An 18387-nucleotide genomic window follows, 5' to 3' on the forward strand; every position below is an offset into this window, starting at 1 on the left:
AAGTGATAAAGCTAAATACTGAATCCTGATCCACGAAGCGTTCGTAGTGCTACGACATTCGTAAGCCTATGCTAACGTATAGAGTTACGACAGGTCGAATTGTTACGAACGCTTTGTGGATCGGGCCCTGAATCTTGCGCATACAGTGAAAGCCCTCTACACCAGCGGCCCTCCAATACGGCATGCTCTCTCATGCACTAGAATTTAGAAGCGGAGTTCACTGATATAAATGTTGTAATGTAAGTCTTGTTCCGGTGTATGCCTTCTAATATAGATTCACCCCAGCCGTAAGTCTTACAATAACATAACAAGGAGGGACAGGCATTGAAGCCGTTTCCTTGTCGCCGACATACCTAACGACCAATACAATTGCTTCCTGGGTAGATACAGATATTTAATTCAAACAGTTTACCGAACATCATAGCTGCGACGCCAGACTCGTCTCTCATCCTCCTTAACCCAGGGCGCGTTTCGAGGCAAATCATTTGGACACCGAACCGGAAACAAGCATAGGGTGTCGTAAGTAGATTCCGCCCGTCTTTCGCTAATATAAGCGCCTTACCCATATTCACATCCACTAAGTGCTGTGCCCCTCAAGGAGCGGATTACGTATATGAAGGGATCATGATGGTGGCACCATTGACTTGGCTCCATCATTTTCCCAATAGGATGATTATCTTCAACTTCCGACTTGAAGTAGTCGTGACGGAGTCTCTAGACTGCGACCGTTCTTGGTGCCTTACAAGATGGTAATGCTCGTTGCAGTTAACAAGCATTAGCATGAAGTCATAAATCTGAAGTTGGTTGGTGATCTGTCATTAACATGGGATCGGAAGGTATGGTATCTTAATACGTCGGATGAGAAATCTCGGCTAAAAGGCCCAGTCAAGTGCTTATGTATCAGTAGTAAATCAACTTTCCTTGACAATGGCCCAAGCATTTAACTTAAACCCGATCCACAACAAAAGCCCAAACCCATTAAAATCAAAATCCTTGGTGACGTCCAGATATGCCCAATATTTCAGAAGGGAAGTGATGTGAAAAGAGACATATGCGAAATATGATGGCTTTTATCCGCCATCTAAAATTTAATCCGATTGAAAATTGTTTGAAATTTCGGTTTTAAGCAGGATCAAGATGTAATATGTTTTGTGAAAGAGATATTCACATTAGATGACAATGTGTATTTAGAAGATGGTAAAAACCACAAAGATGTCTAAATGTCTTCGTGATAAATCTGGTAAGAAAGAACCCGTGAAGGTCCCGGGGTAGAATAGGCCTTCAGCAACCCATGCTTGCCATAAAAGGCGACTCAGCTTGTCGTAAGAGGCGACTAACGGGATCGGGTGGTCAGGCTCGCTGACTTGGTTGACACATGTCATGGGTTCCCAATTGCGCAGATCGATGCTCATGATGTTGATCACTGGATTGTCTGGTCCAGACTCGATTATTTACAGACCGCCGCCATATAGCTGTAATATTGCTGAGTGCGGCGTAAAACTAAACTCACTCACTCACTCACTCACTCACCGGTAAGAAAGAATATGCGATGGTACTTGTTGTTGCCCTGTCTTGAGAGGTCGGCTTGGAGTTTATGTCTGAGTTTGGCATTTATGTTGAACCCAGGCGTGATATGCATCAGGTCAGATTGATAATGCTTAAACAGACAGGCTGACGCACGCACGCACGCACGCAAGCACGTACGTACGTACGTACAATCATGTAAACGTACTCCAAACCTCCATCTCACCTGACGTTACCATTACTCCTACCAATCCTCATGTCTTCTTGGCTTTGAGTAACTCTTGTTGGGTCAAGAGTTATACAACAACGCGACAGGTTGAAGTGGCAGGAATCGCAAGGTTGCCACATGGACGACCAATGATCGCTGGTCCGAAGCCCTGGTTCTCTGACACTGATTATGATGAGTGTCTCTGAGGACAAGGATCCTACATAGCGAACCAACAAGATAACTCTCTATGCACGCCCCATGAGCACAAACTGACAGCTTTAACTACGCACGACCACTACCCCAAGTAATGTCAAAATAATGTCGAAATGGATACAACAAAAGGTGACCGTTGTAGGATGACAAGTATTCCTCGCCCTGATTATGACTGGAATATCTTTAGAAAAGGCTTACAATTTCCCTGAACCCCTCACTCTCTTTATTTCAGCAAAATCAATATAGTTCGATGAATCAGTTCAGACAATGGGTATTATGTCTAAAACAAAACTAAGTCGACCTGTTGATGGACGAATGAGTGAGTGAGCACGGTTTTACGCCAATTTTAGCAATACTCCAGTAAGATGACGGCGGCGAACATCAGAAATTGTTTTCTCACATTGCACCGATCGCACCTTCGGCGTGACGAAAGGACGCCTTAACCACTTGGTCACCCCCACCGCCTCTTTTGATATGACACAAAAACAGCGTGTACCGACACAGTTTAATTGACATATGACATGCAACAACTATTGGCTATTTACATTATTGTACATTGCTTATTTGCATAGGGCCTCTGGCAGCCTAACTGCAGCGTTCACAATAACCACATACTGTCTATTGATAACGCATGCGCAGTCACACGTGTGTGTTCTCGGCCAATCAAAACCCGAATTTCGATTTGAAATATGTGTCGAAAAGCCAAAATTCAACGAGAAGTGGGGTCAGTTGAGAGCGTTTTGGATTGGCTGAGGTCACAGGAAGTGATGACTTCATATGTCATAAATATTATTCTATGTACAGGATAAAAAGCAATATAGACGTGGATGTATGTTTGCTAGCACGGTCGGCAGCGTGGGAGAGACACGGCAACATATGAAAAAGGTATACATGCCAAATTTGCTGTACAAGCAGCTCTGCCAAGGATCACTGGTCCAAGGAAACCATTCCGATAGCGATTTCTGATGAAACATAAATTACTTCAATCAAAGGCGTTTGATATTTTACGAAATCGTTCGTAAATGGTGACTCGAATTGTTTCCAGTTGCTTTGCACGGGCACCACATGTCCTATGTTGGAAGGGGTATCGTATCCATGGACATGTCTTCAGGTGTAATCTTTAAGATCATGACAGGTTAAATAACGGTGCACATGGGGTTCCTGTGCACTAAACGTCACCACAACGATCAGCGTGAGAGATAAGCGTAATCTCAATATGGAGTCTTGTTTCAGAGTGCACCACAAGTCAATACAGTTACGGATGGTCAACGAGTGCATGAACTCCCCTTCGTAAAAACCTCTTTCAGTTCCTTTCGAAAGGCAACATTCATGAACGCATAAATCACTGGATTGGCCACACTGTAGACAAAGTACATATAAAACACAACAATGTTGTAGCCTATCAATCTATGAGCCATCAACCATGCAGGCAGAAAAGCTATTATAAACACCGTGGTGACTACAAACAACATGGCGGCTGTGCGGATGTTTGCAAGTCGGTTATAATCCTTTTTATCTCGACCACTCGGACGCTTCCGATGATTAAGCTGCTGTTTTTCCTCGGGGTCATCTTCAGCATTGACGCCATTTTTGTCCGTTTTGTGGAGTTCGACGGTTTCGACGTCCGTGTGACACGTCGTCATTGACTTCATCGACGGTTTTAACGACTTTTGCCTCCAACGCCATTTCCGCCTTTGTGTCACGGAATAGTATATGAGACCATATAAAATGGACACAATCACAACGGATATAAGGAAAAACGAGGCGTACACCTTCTGGTAATTCATTAGAAAATCACGACTTAGGATGATCATATTTGGAGAACATTTCCCGGTATACACATATTCTGTTACTTCCGTTGTCGTAGAGTTGTCGTCACTTCCGGTGAATGCATCACTTGTGACTTCCGATGTGTTGGTGTTATTACTGGCACTGGTACTGACGACTTGAGGCTTTACAACCCCGTAAGCCAAAGATGTTATTGAGCCTAGGAGGAAGGCAAAGAGACTAAGGCACAGTATGGACATTCTTGCTCGGGCCGGGGTCATTGCACGAACAAACGGATGGCAGATGCACAGGTAACGGTCAACAGCTATGGCCACCATTAGGAATGAAGACAGTGGAACATTGCAAGTGATGAAGAATTGGTACAGTTTACAGATGAAGTCGTATATCAGCCATTCGTCCAAAAGAATATTGACAGCCGTGAATGGCATGATGACCAGCGATGTGACGAAATCGGCTCCAGCCAGCGCCAGGATGAAGATGGTGGATGTAACTTTGTCAACTTTCTTGGAGAAGACGTAGAGGACAAGGCCATTTCCTATCGAGCCGAACACGGACAACACCATGAGGATACAGATGACTGCATGCTGGGCGCTTTTGGACACCTCCGCTGTTTCTCCTGTATCCGTGGTGTTGGTATCGGATGATAGGTTTGACATGGTGACTGTAGTCCTAGGGAGAACTGAAAAAAACCCAGAAAAGTCATCATCATCATCATCATCATCATCATCATCATCATCAATAACAATAATAATATGAAAATTCCATATCAGAAAAATGACATTTTTTGCAAAGTTTCCGTGGTTTTTAACAGCCGTCGTTTCCATAATATATTTTCCCTGAAGCACAGACGGTCTTCCGGTTTCACTCTTTTATCTTTTCGAACCCTAAAGTCGTGACAGTTTTGATCATTCGGCTATCTGCAGTGTATCTGTAAAATGGCTTTCTCAGTGTGGTGCTCGTCAATGACGGTTTCATGATGTTACCAAATTAAACGTCTCATCAAAGACATTAATTGTATTGAACAAAATTCCCTCACAAATTAGCTTTCAAAATAAAATATTTAAAGGTTAATTATTTCATGTTCAGATACCATAATTAGCTTGCAATTTTCCCGTCAATGAATGCATAAATCAAGTCTGAGCGAGGATAGCGTCGCAAAAATCCAGGGATGTAACGGCGCGGTACACCAGAAATGAACGAACGTATCTACCCTACCGCCAATACGTCAATGTGCTCGGTCATAAAAGCACATGCACACAACGCTGAGCGAAGTCCTGGATATGATAAAATAACTTCTTTCGTTAGGGGAGGGGGGCGCACAGCATTTATACGTGTCCACGTTGGTGATAACAACACACATTGTCAGACACATTGTCAGACACATTGTCAGACACATTGTCAGATTATCTTTTCCCAGTTATCAACGCCTCTACCCATGGATCTCGTTGTATAAAGATTGGAAAACTACGTTTGGCAACAAATGTACATCATAGCCATCACAATCACAATCTGTGCTTGCAGATCAAAATTAGGCTGTGTGCAGATTCTCATGATATGGCAGCCAGTTCATTATCATCAAGTAAAGGCACTATACTCATTTATTACAAGAAAACGTTGTAAGGATAAATAGATGTTACATCTTAAAGTAATAGGCATCCAAAGTTTTTTGGGCGGGTATGTAAGCTTAATTTGTTTTTTCTGTGACCCTTGGTACGTTTTGACCACAAACATGGCAGCCATTTTCTGACATAATTATGGCACATCGCTGCTTGATTCAGTCAAAATCCGTATAACAAAATGCTGTTATAACGAACTAAATAGGTATCCAGTCTCAGTTGGTTTTAACCGTACGTTTCTGTATAAGTTATGGAAAGTTGGAAGTTCACTGCACTGAAGGAATCGCTGACGATTTACGAGCAAATGTGTGTGTTGAAAATAGCGTAGAATAGTAGATTAGTTGTCTGCCGTCCAGAAAGGTACAAATTACAGGAAATATAATTTTCTTTATTATATATGTATGTATCCAACTATCTCCAAATCCCACATAATCCAAAAATAAGATGTTTATCATGATAACTTTCCCAAGCCCATTACGCTTTGAAATTAACAGCTGCAACCGTACAGCTAACATTTTCAGCTCTGTGCTCTCTCGTGTGTTACAAGTGAAAAACTAACAATATCTGCTCATTCTGGCTGATGTGAGCATACAAAACCCAACCAGAATACCTCAGACCTATCACCATGCTACCACGATGAACGCCACCAAGTTTCTTCAGACAAATGTTAGGGAGATGGCGCACAGTGCCAACAATTTGTCATGGACACTTCACATCAACATAGATATATATAGGTTCGGTCAAGGATGGTGTCTCGTCTCCATGGTGATTAGCTCATGAAGGGCGTCAGAGTAGATGGAGAGACAACGTGGACGAAACACAGCCAATACGCACTTGCATCCCTCTGAGGCACTCGTGTGTTTCAGACCCGGTAGGGCTCAACACAGATTTGTCGCTGATAACAAGGTACAGTCATATCGGGAGGTATTAAATCATGAATTCCGTCAAGACCATATTTCTGGTCACCTATCGAGGATGTAGTTCTACCCCATAGCATGGTAGAGCGTTTTGTGCAGCTTCAGTGAGTGAGTTACGTTTTACGCCGTTTTAGCAGTATTGCGGCAATATCATGGCGGGGATAGCACGGGCTTCACACATTGTACCAATGTGGGTAATGATCCGGGTCTTTGGCGTGACGAGTGGACGCTTTTACCGTCAGGCTACCTCTCAGCCCCAGTTTCAGACAAATACAACATGTTTCAGAAGAACTCTCCACAGATGAAGCCCAACTCACCGTGCCAGCGCGCACCATCCTTGTAATGTTAGGTTATGTTTAATCAGTATGATTATGTTCAATCAGTACCGGTCCTTCATACATATACATGTCAGATATGAAATGAAGCGGCATAAAATTGACGGAACGGACACAGATGTACAAGAACAGAAACTGTGACTTTATGGCGCTTCATTCGTTGGATGAAGTAATCTTTTCGCTTAAATTTCTTACGGTTACGGAGACAATTTTTTTCAATTTAAATTACACTTGCGATATTATTTGTGTTAGCTAAGAAACATCTCGGGATTTCATAGTAGGGTGCGTGATGTGGTCTGCTTAAAATTACGGCTTTTTTTTTTTTTTTTTTTTTAAATATTATCAGCCTCATGGCCAAGTGATGATTTAATGTAATCTAAACCTGATACTGGCAATATTAATTAGATATTGACAGAATACATGTGTCAGATTTAAATGTAGTCTTTCTAATTTCCTACAGGGGTTTACTTAATTTCCTTCAAAACTCACCTAATAATGAGCATACAGAGGTCCCGTGCAGTCCGCGGCGATCGTGATATCGTGTAGACAGACAGACAGTTCAATATTTATGTATACATATACATTGTCAAATGAACCAACAAAAAGATTAAAGACAGTTTGCTGACCAAATTCTTCAACAAATATGAAGTATCCGAGGGAGACATCTATTTCCCATTGTGTTTTCAATATCGTACTCATCAGCAGGGTAAACACCTCACGTAATCACAGAGCAGACCACGTCATTTGGACCTTGTAAACAAGCCAGTCTTACATCTATGTCGGAGAACTCTTGCCAAATAATTGCTGGTATTGATTCGTGAAGAAAGACGTTACACTAACTAGCGAGGAGACTGGCCAGTAATTTAATTACTGTGACAACTAATGAAGTTGCTTGCTCATAGCTCTCTCCACGTCTCATCGTAAACACTTGTCACAAACCTGCCTTGATTCTTGTCCGTGGAAGTAGGGCTAGTGCAAACGAGTCAGTGAGTAAGTGAGTGAGTTGGATTTTCCGCCGCAAAAAAGTAACATAAAAATTAAAAAATAATAAAATAGATAGGAAAAGAAAAGAAAAACAAAAGGAAAAGAAAAAAAACCTAAAACGTTTTTAGCTGAATGTTATGTCGATATTGACCTAGGGTAGTATTTTAACAAAACTAGGGCCATTTTCAGTGAGATTGTGGTAACTGCAACAACCTCCTTGTTTATCTAGGGGACATGACTCTGAAAGGATATCTCAGACGTCTGTTGGCGCCCCCACTCTCCGTGCTCAAGGTAGCAACAGAAAATCTAAATTTAGCATAAGTTTCTTTTCGGGGATAGTATATGATATGCGTGTTTTCGAGACAGAAACCTTAAAGTGTCTATGAACAATGTTTCTGACTGTCGAAATGCGCGAACGATGGAGACAAATGTGAAAAAGCAGGACATTTCACTGTATATGTTTACTTGCTAATAGGTTCAACAGTTTTGGTTCGACCTGGAAATGTTTACGGGGAATGAACGATGTAGTGTCCCGAACGAGAAATTATAACAGCAGCATACGGAACCCTCCATTAAATGGCCAGATGTATTAGAGAACATATTCTATGTTCCCAGTTCAACTTGGGAATCATATCGTCCTTTGTTCTGATTACGATCTGGCTATGTTGAACAGTTTTGTTCATAAATATACATAAATAAATACTTTGGTTCATAAATATACATAAATATGAATAAATATCAATTAGTCCCAGGGGCATCAACCAGGTCTGATACCAGATGCCCCTGAATTTGAAATGAACTTAATATTAACCTGTGCGTTCGAGATCAGTCTGCCAAACGCGCATGTTCCCAAATGAAATGTGTGTGACGACTATTCACTGCAAACAGACATGTTCGGCAAACTAGTGGGCCGTTACTCTTAATCCTTTATCATGACATCAAGTGTCCGTCAAAGTGGGGATGGCCGAGGCTATGGTGGTGAACGGTGACTGTGTGGCTACCTTTCTTGGCTGCTTGTGAACATACCGCCAGCATCAATCAATGCTCAGGGTTCAGCTACCGTTGGTGCAAGATCACTGGAAATAATTCAGTTATGCGTCGTCTTGTATGCAAGAATGCGCATATTTGACCCCCACTGGATATGGGCGACCTTTCACTTACGGCGCCGCAACCTGATATGCATGTTCCAACCCTTTAGCGAACCTGGATCCGATGGTTTAGGGCTTTAATTCCAAGTTCGCCCAGAGGAGGATCTATGGGTTTTCAGCTTAAGATCCAAGTTTTATGATTTCTTCAAAGTTGTACAAGTTTAACACATACATCACTTTGCGCCATCCATCTTCCTCGCATTGACAGGCAGAGAGTAATTAAAATATTGTCCAAAGTGACGTTATAAATTTTCACTCCTGCCGCCTTCTGGAATTCCGGGGTAGAAAGCAGGAAATATGTTGCAGATCAAATTCAATAGTTCAGATTTCAGTAAAATTGATGAGCAGAATTTCCATATTGATTAATCAATTGAAAATACCTTGTTATTAGATTCTGTGGTTCCCATAGTGACTGAGTGACGAGGCCCAAACGTCATATTTAATTTCACTGGCGCTTCAAATATAAATCATTCATCATTCTTTCTCGACGATAGGGCTATTAGTTTGACATATATTCGTTAAAAGTCTTCCTGAGCCTGTTCCTGTCAAACACTGCTCAACATGTATGAATAAAGAAGGGAACACACGCACGATCAATCTCGGCGAGACCTATCCAATAAAATACTGGGGATATTTATTAATTTTCAACGGATCGATACAGTGGGCTTATCAGACGCATTAGTTCAATATCGCCTTTGGTCTTAGATGGAGGCGTCGATTTTGTTCCTTAAAAACACAATTTCATGTGGTTGATATTTCTATGCTGAAAGTAATTGATGTCATCAAAAGAACTGTCATCATATTTGCTCACATTCAAGTATCACAGCGAAGAAATCCGGAGCAGGAAAAATGTTTTTTGAAAACAAATCTAAATTGAGACTTTCTTTGCAGCTAATCGGCTGTAAATTTAATCCAATCCATCAATAACGTGGCGCTGATTTGCATCAACTGTAGTAGGTCTTGTCAATCACATCCGACGATACGTCGTTTGAATACACAGCGTTGTGCGCTGAATAATTTCATCACAGCGGTTAAAAATATAACACTGTGTATTTTCCATTCCGTGAATGTACTGAGGCTGATACAAAATGGCACTGTTCGCCATGTGTTATTAATGATGAAAATAAGGAATAATTTGCATTAGGTTACACTTCATCGAAATACAATATTGGGAACTGTTGTAAATGGACAGGGTCTTCGATTGATTCCAATCAAGTCGGTGGTACTTTTTCACTACTTGTAAGACACGAACTGGGGACAGGGTGTTTTCTTTGTTAGATAAGGTGCCTTTCGGGTTTGCTCTGGGTATCAATCACCTGCTTGATCAAAACAGACGTATAAGAGGGTTATGTTACCTAGATATTCCCGAAGCCCTTTAATTTCAGGTGAACAAATTTCTTGACTTTTATCTTGACAAAAATAAAAAATGCGAAAAAGATTATTTCGCTCATATGACGACGTGCATGCGTGCGTGTTTGTGGCTAGCCTAGATTGAAGCTGGTTTTATAGTGCTAACTCATTGAGATACCACTCCGCTGTTAAGCATGAATACCTCACTCAGACAAATTATACTGACCCCGAGCCAATCGGTCCTTGTTGTAACCCATTTATACAGGGACCAACAAGTACCATATTTTAACGTCTTTTGGTATGACGCGGTCGGTGATCGAACCTGCGACCTTTCACTCTACGAGCTGACGCTCAAAAGGTTACCCATACCAAACACATACCAAGACATGCCCATCCTTCATCTCTAATTCCTCATACAACTGAGTGAGCGAGTTTAGTTTTACGCCGCACTCAGTAATATTCCAGCTATATGGCGGCGGTCTGTAATTAATCGAGTCTGGACCAGACAATCAAGTGATCAAGAGCACGAGCATCGATCTACGCAATTGGGAACCGATGACATGTGTTAATCAAGTCAGCGAGCCTGACCACCTGTTCCCGTTAGTCGCCTCTTACGACAAGCACTGTCGCCTAGTATGACAAGCATCGGTTGATGAAGGTCTATTCTACCCCCGATCTCCATGGATCCATAATAAAACATGAATAATAAAAGTGTGTAAATGAGTCAGATGTACTATAGGGTTACTGAAAGGTATACATAAATAAGGGGCGATGAGTGGATGCGTCAGCGAGATGTGTTGTGTGAATTTTATTCCAGTTATATCCCAATTTAAGGGCGTGTGGTAATCTAAAGTGTATAGCTGGTCGTGTATACTGTCTAGGTTGGATTCTCAAATGGGTGCAATGTGTGAGGCTTGTTTCTAGAGTCACATGGGATATTACTGAAATATGGCCACAAACGTCATAAAACAATACTGGCTCACAAACTAAACTGCTATTTCAAATGCGTACATTGCTGCATTTTCATGTCGTGTGAGCGATGAAGCTTCAGCTTGGTGTTCCTTCTCCGAGGAACCCTGGGTGTCTCACTTTGTTGTGGTTGTGCAAGATAACGCATGTGGACAGTGGAAATACCATTACAATGCTTGGTTACCACGTAATACCCATAAACAGGCCAATGATCATAATCAGATCACATATGGGATTTGGGAATCATTCGATAATGGCACGCCAGCTGAAGCAATGCTAACTGAGGCATGATTGAGACTTTAATGAAACAGACGTTTCAGTCGATGAATAACAGATGATATGCACGGCCTCAGTCTCAGGTCAAAGCTGGGGTACAATCCCTGAACGCATTTCGAGTATCCCATGCCGTTATATTGCTGCACTTTTGTTAAGAACGGCGTAACATTATAACCACTCACTCTCAGACGATGTGGTGCGAAAGTCAAATGTAACACCAAACTATGTTCATATGAGTTTGCTTATTCGGAGACCGCTTTCCGCCGTGTCAGTGTTTCTCAACAGCCTTCCAAACTCGATGGTGTTGCAAGTGTTCCCAAAGCTGAATGTTTGCAACTAACGTCGATGAACAAACCTCTCCGAGACATACTTTGGCAAGTGTATACGTCTTTCTGATATAAATAAACTTCATATCAGCCTGTACATACTTTCTTATTCATAACCGGGTCTATGGTAAGTGCCATTAAGGGAATCAGAATAGAATGTCAACAACATTTACATGAATATTTGTCAACGAGTAGTTCCAATTGTTGATACAAAGTCTGTCCCAAGAATGTTATTTATTCTCTGGTTCAGTCCCGTCTTGCCCAAACCATCTTCACTTCATTATCTACTTAATTAAGGACTGCAAGTATCTTCTGCAAAATTGAATAAGGCTCTTAAGCTTTAATGATGACATCAGCTCTCGCAAGAAGATTCATCATGAGCATCTTGATCAAATTTAAGAACGGCTATGTAAACATTGACGAAACTCTCCATTTAAAGCATCTTAGAGCCAGGAATGTTTGACCTCTTTCGACCCGTTAGGAAAAGCAAACCAACAAGAAAGCAAACAAATAGCCTTGAGAGATGACGGCCTACATATCTTCGGAGCCTGAAAGGAGGTATTTTCAGCCCACTGGGTGTCTTCAATGTGTTCTGAGAGAACTGAACAGAAAGGCGTGAATGTAAAGAACTTAAGCACATCTCGTTACAGTCTGAGCAGCCATTACCAATCCACACAAATTAAACCTCATTGTTTTCGGATTCAGTTCCATTAATATCAGTTTCAATGCTTACAAAATACATATTGTGCTCTTCCTTGATGGTCTAATAAATGGTTCAGGCAGGATGTGTACCAGTATCATATTTCTTTTTAACAGAACAACGCACCACTAGTTATTTACCATATATCAAGTCAGGCTGGGTTTACGCCTAGTTCACAGCTTATTCGGTTTCCGGACAAAGAATGAATACGTTGCAGTCAGTGCAGTAGACACATTTCTTACAAAACCTGATTTTGTCATCATTTAGACGGATTTGACAAATCCAGCTGGCGGAATTACAGGAAAGGCATAGACAGCTTGACAAATGACGTAAATAATTTAGTCTTTGTTATCAATTGTCATTAGAAGATGGTTTCAGTCTTAACGACAAGTTGACTCATTATCCAGTGGCGAAGTCGCCCTTTGAAATGAAAAATGCCTCCATTTGTCACATATTCCCAAAAATGCAAACTTCAATAAACACCATGATATACAAAGGGTGGTACTAAGAGGTGTTATCTGAAAACCACCGACCGCCTATTTGTTTCATGTTGTCGTTTTCACCTAGTACTAAAGTAGAATGATGCAAGGACTTTTTTGATCTGTGGGTTCGAATCCCATGCTGGCAACGATATTGATTCTTATGTGTCGGCACACCACTTGGACACATTATTCTATTTAATTTACTGGTATATACGATATGTGTTACTTTGGGGGCAGTCCTACCACTTTAAACCACATTTAGCAATATTCCAGCAATATCACGGCGATGTCACACCAGAAATCGGCTTCACATATAAATCTTATCATGAACTTCAGAGATACCGATAAACAAAGCTCACATATAAGAGTTTACACGTGAATTTAGCTTCTATTTAGCTGATCGAAGGAAGACAACAAATTCTGCAGAGTAAATTGCTTGTCAATCAGTCTTGAATTTGATAAAAGAAAGCGATGACGTGCCACAGAGTTGCCCAGTACGCATGCACAATCAATAATACCCACGAACGGTGTAGTTTGGGAAAGACCGTAAGTGTATAGGCAGACAAACAAACATACCACATGTCAGAATTTCAGCAACGATGCTGGTCTATGAAGTAACGCAAGTGAAATTACCTATTACACAACAGTCTTTGGCCTTTCCAGACGTTACTTGAACTCCTAAGGTTTCCAGTTTGCTTCAAGGATTTCTCTAGTGCTCAAAGTTTCTTTCCTATTGATTATTGCCACGGAGCCTTGCTCAATATATATGTGGGTGACGCTCTGGCGCCCGTCCCTTTAAGTTAATTTGAAGTAGAATTGAAAACGGCAAATCCTTTGTTGGCGATTCTTTTGTGTCAGAAGACAGTCAGTTAACGTTCGTGTCTACAGGAAGCACGGCAACGGGACCGTCTGTTGTCAAATTAACTCAAAGGGTTATCGAAAGGGGACATTAAAGTTTCGTTGGCGACATTGATATTCTGTAGAAACGTAGGTTTGTAAAGGTTCAAGACATCTTTGAAAGAAGTTTGATATAAAAACTGCGTTGAAAAAAACCATGAACATCTTATGTAAACATTGTGTATTTTTCAACTTAGTTCTTGTATCTATCATGTTAAGTGTAATGCCGTTCTGGTTTCGGAATCATCTATTCCTTCCTTGTCGAATTTGGTGATAAAAAATGTTCGGGTTTTGTGGCGTTTTCATTAGATTTTATGCCTGACTGTGCTGACATATTTCAGAGACGACGACATATGGCAAGGAAATAACTCTTTTTCTTCTGCTGAGACAAATAGTCGCGATGGGTTATAATCTGGTGTGGACCAATGGCTTTCCTTCTGTGTCGCTAGGCAATAACGTTCCTGACATGTTCATTTGGCTCACTGGCATCTCCAGTCTGTTTATCGATATGCTTCTAAAATGATACAGAAGGAAACACGGCTGTAAATTTATTTCCGCATGAATTATGTCAGTTAATATATAATGATCAACAAATTTGGTTACGTGGGAAATATAAAGTAAAAACAACAACATATATCTGCGCATCATTTTCAAAGCAGTTTTAGCAGAAAACATTATACTGAGCACGGGTGTTTTTATTTGTTTTCTTTTTTTGTTCGTTATTTATTTGCGTCTTCACTTGATCAACAACTCTGATATCAAACAGCACTTTTAAATTTATGTGATTTCACCAGCTTTCACCAGAAGAGTTCTCGTTCTCTGAAAATAAGTGTTACATTAGTTTATGGCAGTCTACATCTTCTCTGTACGTAACTGCAAGACCTTTGTACTATATACAAGAGAAGGAAGTTTTAGTGTGAGAACATTGACTAAGTGGAGTTGACAAATTTGATCCTCAGCTTCTACTCATCCAACGTATTAATATCAGATTAATGAATGGAGCAGTGATTTAGGACAAAGTGTTGTGCACTACTACTCAGTGTCTTTATATAAGGGTAATCCCTTATGGTAGGGGAGTGGATCAGGCCTTTCATTAGTTAGTGGTGACCAGCATAGCCCAGTAAATCAGGTTGCTATGAGTATTTTTCAAGGGACACTGACGTAAAACAAATGACGTCAAAGTCATAGAAATGATATTGACTGAATATTAAAGGACATTAAAATGTGCGATCACACGGATTAAGGAATTCTACGTTAACGAAATGGAATTTTGTTCGTGGAGGGTCTCCTCAAGATTATGTTGTCTTTCTGTCTCTGTTATCAGATATATTGTATTATGAGGTTTTTTTTCATATAATCAGGGACGTTATGACCTGGTAAGATAGTCACTCACTCATTGTGATGGAGAACTGTATATTTTGACAAAGGTAAATGCTCCAGAGTGTTGTAAATGCTTCCGAATTGTTAGAGTTTCGTACTATTTGCAGCATAATTATCATTATTTTATTCAACATTTACTCCCGAGTACTGAGTACTGACTCACGGACAAATCAGACATTTCCACAGATTGTCTGATGTATTGCTGAAATAAATCAGTTACGTATGGACATGTGCAACGTAAAACCACAAAAGTCGCTCTTCATCAAGGCGACAATGTGATATTGAACGTAAGATCCTAGCCGCGACATATTGATACTTTACGTCCGTTTGAGGAAATTCACCACCATAAGGACCCCATGTCATAAGGAGGTCACATTTAATAGCTGTCGAGGTCCCATAAAACCTGTTCGATCAATCACCATGAGCATTTGCAAATGACGTTATGTTGAGAAAGTCTGGAATGAAATGGATTAAAAAACTGTAATTTTAGGAAAATGGCATCGATTTTCCCGTGTTGAAATGTAATCAGTCAACCTGAATGTCTGATGTCAAATTCATTCCGTTACCTTCCATCCAGAAGGGTTCAAGGGCTGATCCTGAACTAAGAACAGTAAAACCTTAAATGCTATTTATTTTATTTATCCAAAAGTATAACCAACTGCTTTTCCCCCGGGTCACGTGGCAAGTTAAATGACACGCCATTGATGAAGGCAGGATTTGGTTAGAGATTACGGTTTTAAGGCTCCAAAGTGGAGATCGGTTATTCGTTTTCTCTTAATCCTTAAGCACGAGAAGAGGTATGTTTGCTGTGAAACCCATATTTTCAGTGCACAAGAAGTGAGTGAGTGAAAGGGTGGGTGGGTGAGTGCGTGCGTGTGTACGTACGTGAGTGAGTTACATTTCAAAAGTATTTAAGTCGTAGCAAACCAGACTTTCCTGATTAGATCAGTCAAACGAGTGGTTGATAGCAAGAACAACGAACCATTCTGTTTGTGTACGTTTGGACGACAATCACGGTGTGTTTCATGGGCCATTCCGTTGCCCAGTCCGCAAAAGGTAGGGGTAGGATTGTTTTAGAGGTACCTCTTGTCGTTTGTGATTGATGGGTCCTAAAACGTGGCATGGACTCTCATAAAAATTGTTTCTGATATCATTAAACCTGTTTTGTACCTGCTACTCACTGGTCGAGATATTTAATTGAGACAGAAATAGGAATTTGATAAATCAATGTGACTCTGACAGACGATAGTGTTTTCATCATTACCCTTTCTTATACGAGACTTTCCCTACAGGGACGGGTCACTCGTGTGGGGCAGGATACGCTCCTTTTGGCAAACACCTGGTATACTCACTACTTGACAGTGAGTATTAAATGTGTCCTCAGGATAAAGGCAGAATCATATGATAGTTTCTGCTCCTATGATCGTGGAATTAATTTCCAAGTATGTATTTCAATTATGGTCCATAAAGAAGCTGAAGAATCTTTCAGTCAAGTTTTTAAATAGAAGACATAAACATGAACGTTTACATTTATGACATTTCATTTTTTACAAAATTGCCTTTCTTTTATTGTCAGGTATATTTTCTATAAACGTTGTTTAAATGTCAGCAGATAATTAAATAAAGCTCACTTTAAGTTTTAAAACGATAACAATGCAGACATCTTTCTGAGCATGTACGGTGCGGCCCGTGTCTTGTGTGGAAGCACGCAATTAATGTATCTACGCTAATACACAGAACTAAACAAGAGGCCACTATAGAGATGTTAACAATGTTTCCAAACAGCTTTCCAAAGTTTGCATGAAGTCCAGTACGTTTTTGTACCAAACATGGCATCCTTGTTTCATTATTAGTTTCATGTCAGAGTAACTGTATAGCATCGCTCGCGACGAAAAAAGTCATCCCCTAGGTACTCATGTTGTCAAAACAAGTCGTCATGTGAATGCATTCAATGGGGATGACTACGGATAATGGAAGGTTGGGACCATGATCTGTCAGAATGTTACAATCATAGTCTCATTATCAGAGAATAATTGAACATTTCGCTGTTCAGCCTTGATATATATGTACAGCAAAGTTCTGATCTATTATGCAGATAGATTAGATTATATCTTGGCAACTCAAAACAACCCTTTCAAGGATTTACGATTACTTTTAGATATGATCACATACATGCTTCACAGCATGCGCAATTTTCAAAATGATCTCAAAACAATTAGAATAGATCGTGTTTTCCAGCAGTCGTGTGACCATGAAATGTGAGGCCATTTTCAGTTGCTATTTTGGCGAATCTGGATAAGACTAGAACAATCGAAGTGCATTGAAAAGTTGGTCTGGCAAATGTTAATCCTCACAGAGCCCTCAAATCTGTTTTAAGAGTACAGCCAAATGCTCGAGTTCCACGAAAAACACGAGTGAGTGAGGATCCGGGCTAGAACTGATCTTCAGCAATTGATTTGATTGACACATGTCACCGTATCCCAATTGCGTCGATGGATGCTTATGCAGTTGATCACTGGATCGTCGGATTCAGACTGCTGCAGTGTAGAGTTTATTGGTTCAATATATTTTTAATTCCTCCAACCACATATCACCAGTTGGGGAAAACTCTCTGTAGACTTTCATTTTTCAGTCATAACCGAGGGGCTGTTCCTTTATCCCAGATAAAATTTATATCACATGGTCGGTCGTACTTTATCTTGAGATTTTACTTATCAATATTTTTTTTCTGGAATGTTAAACGCGGCGTAAAACCATGCTCACTCACTCCAACGTCAATGCAAAACGCGTGATAAACATAATGTTTGCATGATTTTCACATTGGATCATATGAGTCAATTTATGTAACAGGTCATTTTCAATGTCAAGACATAATAATACACATGCCACAGCCTAAGGATCCGTGACCTTTCAACTTACATTCTCATCTCCCTAGGGATCACATTGATTTCTTATCATGATATATCGAAGCCTCGCTTTTGTGATTTAAATTCATACACTGTAGCATGGTGCTTCCGAATATTCTTGCCTGTTTCCTTTCAGGGAGGTCTACAGAACCATCTCCACTGAATCAACAACGTCAGACCAGTCGATTACTGAGGCATTCTATATCCAGTGAGTGAAGATATGCTGTTTTATGCCTCATTAATATTACAATGATTTGAGCCATGGTCAGAAAACGGGTGCGTGGAATGATGGGCAAAGTCCTACACATTTGGTGCAAAGTTTCAACAGCATTCATTTGACATCACCTATCACCATATACTATTCTAAA

General features: G+C 40.6%; 1 protein-coding gene across 4 annotated transcripts in view; it reads right to left on the minus strand.

The window, feature by feature from the left end:
* Positions 1-2436: 2436 nt before the first annotated feature.
* Positions 2437-18387, minus strand: part of LOC137268111 (cholecystokinin receptor type A-like) — a 114499-nt gene continuing 98548 nt past the window's right edge. For all 4 annotated transcript variants that reach the window (XM_067802633.1, XM_067802632.1, XM_067802635.1 and 1 more), the window contains one exon: positions 2437-4412. In XM_067802633.1, coding sequence (XP_067658734.1) covers positions 3211-4389 — 1179 coding nt within the window. In that variant the 5' untranslated portion in view covers positions 4390-4412 and the 3' untranslated portion in view covers positions 2437-3210. The remainder of the gene's footprint in view (positions 4413-18387) is intronic.

The sequence above is a fragment of the Haliotis asinina genome, chromosome 16 (assembly GCF_037392515.1).
Source record: "Haliotis asinina isolate JCU_RB_2024 chromosome 16, JCU_Hal_asi_v2, whole genome shotgun sequence".
Taxonomy (NCBI): domain Eukaryota; kingdom Metazoa; phylum Mollusca; class Gastropoda; order Lepetellida; family Haliotidae; genus Haliotis; species Haliotis asinina.